General features: G+C 42.6%; 1 protein-coding gene across 1 annotated transcript in view; it reads left to right on the top strand.

The window, feature by feature from the left end:
- Positions 1 to 2,500, top strand: part of ftcd (formimidoyltransferase cyclodeaminase) — a gene marked incomplete at both ends in the record, with an annotated part of 13,171 nt that overhangs the window by 1,348 nt on the left and 9,323 nt on the right. Inside the window, one exon of the mRNA XM_079520866.1 lies at positions 1,524 to 1,652. Coding sequence (XP_079376992.1) covers positions 1,524 to 1,652 — 129 coding nt within the window. The remainder of the gene's footprint in view (positions 1 to 1,523; positions 1,653 to 2,500) is intronic.

Genomic DNA, 2,500 nt, shown 5'->3' with positions numbered 1-2,500 from the left:
TCTCCTCATTGTACCACATTCCATACAGCATCGAATTGTGGACAAAATCCTAGTATCCTCTCAGACCCAAGAGAGGCTAAATCTCATCAAATGGTGGTCCATGGCTCAAATACCGAACACATAAGCACCTGGTTGTACCTGGGTGCTTCCATACAGCCAGTTCCACCTCATGCCATCAGGACGACAGGCTCAGAAATATTGTTTTACCCACAAGTATAGGTCTTTTGAACAAACATCTCAACATACATGATGTCTCTGTTTATCCACCATGACTACTAACAGATTTTTTTGTTTTCTGTAAGGGATGTGTATTGTGTGTACAATGTATGTTTGTATTGTCTATGGCAACAAAATACATTTTACACATGAATAATTGATCTGTGGAAGACTGTAGTTGTACTGGTCAGCTCCCAGTGAGTAGAAGACATTGGTACTGGTCAGCTCCCAGTGACCAACAGTACAAGACAGTGGTAGGCCTATTGGTCAGCTCCCAGTTATTACATGACAGTGGTACTGGCCAGCTCCCAGTGACCAACAGACAGTGGTACTGGGCTGCTCCCAGTGACCAACAGTACAAGACAGTGGTACTGGTCAGCTCCCAGTGACCAACAGTACAAGACAGTGGTACTGGGCAGTAACCAGTGTGACTGTGTGTGAATGTCGGTTGACATTGTTGAACCCTGAACTGCATGTTGTGTGTCTGTTTACATGAAACCTTTGCCCTGCTTTCATTGACCATTATCACCTTTCAAGTGACCAATCAAAATGGATGCAGTTTTGGACAGGTGATGTCAGAGGTCAGAGGCCATGGGGTCACAGATACCTAAACATCACATACTTTAACCATCAGCTGAAAAACGAGCATATATCAATTCAGAATCAATATTTTTAACAGAATAACTATAGATTGCCTTTAGTTTTTCCTAAACATCAGTCAGATGGTCAACATTCATGACAGGAAGTGAGCTGATGGTTGGTAGGAATGTATCGATGCCTGTAACCATGTTTCAATATGCTGATCATGACATCGCAATATTTAATCTCAAAATCCTGGACAATGTGAATGTTAGGGAGACATTTGACTGGAGTGGAAATCTTGAAATCTTTCAAGATGTCCACTCTAGTTTATTCTCCCGTGGACCGGGACCGGCACTTTGGTGTGCGTGTATAAGCATCCTCGTGCACAAGGTGATATTTGACAACATTATTATATTGCAGCGACAGCTCCATAAAATTGTGACTGGTTGTTGATAGGTTGGTATTCTGTTAAGTGAACAATATTCTAGTAGTTATTGTAAAAGTCGATCGGTCGTATGGTTCTCGAGATATGCGGGGCGGACAGACACACGCAAACACACTCACTGACAGAGATTCTGTGCATTTATAGATGCATGTGATGTTTGTATTGTGTTGCAGGTGAACATTATTCTATTACTCATTATGATATTTGTATTGTTGGTGAAGACTATCCCATTCATTGTTGTTGTTATTATGATTATTTCATGTATTTTTGATCGTTTCAGGTGAACACCCTCGTACCGGAGCGATGGACGTCTGTCCCTTCATCCCCGTCCAAAACGTGACGATGGAGGACTGTGTGTCCTGTGCCAACAGCTTTGCTCAGAGACTGGCAGACATGCTGCATGTCCCAGGTTAGGCTGCTTATACACACACTGGTTAGACCAGGGCTGGGCAACGTTGCTGATGGAGAGGGCCACGATATTTCCACACTCACTCCAGGTGGCCACATTGCATATTGTTACTGTTGGGCAGAAGCCTCTCATCTCCGTATTTGTACCTTTTTCGTAATTAATTTCTATGCCACACAAAAGTAGCAAAAATAGCAGATCTACGAGCTCAAAACGCGTCGCAGTTGAGCTTGTAGATCTGCTATTTTTTGCTATTTTTCAATTGGAATCCATGTATGGGTTAGACGAGACTGGGGTTAGGCAGACATGCTGCATATCCTAGACTGCTTACACATAGCAAGGTTAGATCTCTAAATCTGATCTATAAAAGCAATACTTTTGCTAATAAATCATTAATTTGGCTGGGGACCCCCTGGCACCCCCTCAAGGGAAGGACCACTGGGGATTAACCGGACTTTGAGAACCACTGTGCTATTCATATCCATGGTTGGCAACCTATAAGCTCTCAGGCCTGGCGTATCAGTGATTTACTGATTATATGAGAAGTTGAACACTTTAATGTGTTACTGTGAGTTTACAATTCAACCATCATGTAAATATATCACATGGATGCTGGGCATTCAGCGTTGGATAACAACGTTGGATAACACGTTTTTCTTTTTGACCCATTTAGAACGGGAACCCCTTTTGGTGTTTAAAGCATTATGTTATACTTTAGCTATTGAAAAATAGCAGATCTACAAGCTCATAGCGCGGCACCGAGCATGTCTGGATTCTGAAGCCTGTCCTTGACGGGATTATACAGATGATGATGTATAATAACTAGAGGTTCACACGCCTTCAGCACTCTC

The sequence above is a fragment of the Electrona antarctica genome (genome assembly GCF_951216825.1).
Source record: "Electrona antarctica genome assembly, chromosome: 14".
NCBI classification, from domain to species: Eukaryota; Metazoa; Chordata; class Actinopteri; order Myctophiformes; family Myctophidae; genus Electrona; species Electrona antarctica.
Note: the sequence above shows the minus strand (reverse complement) of the source record. Positions and strands in the feature narration are given on the sequence as shown.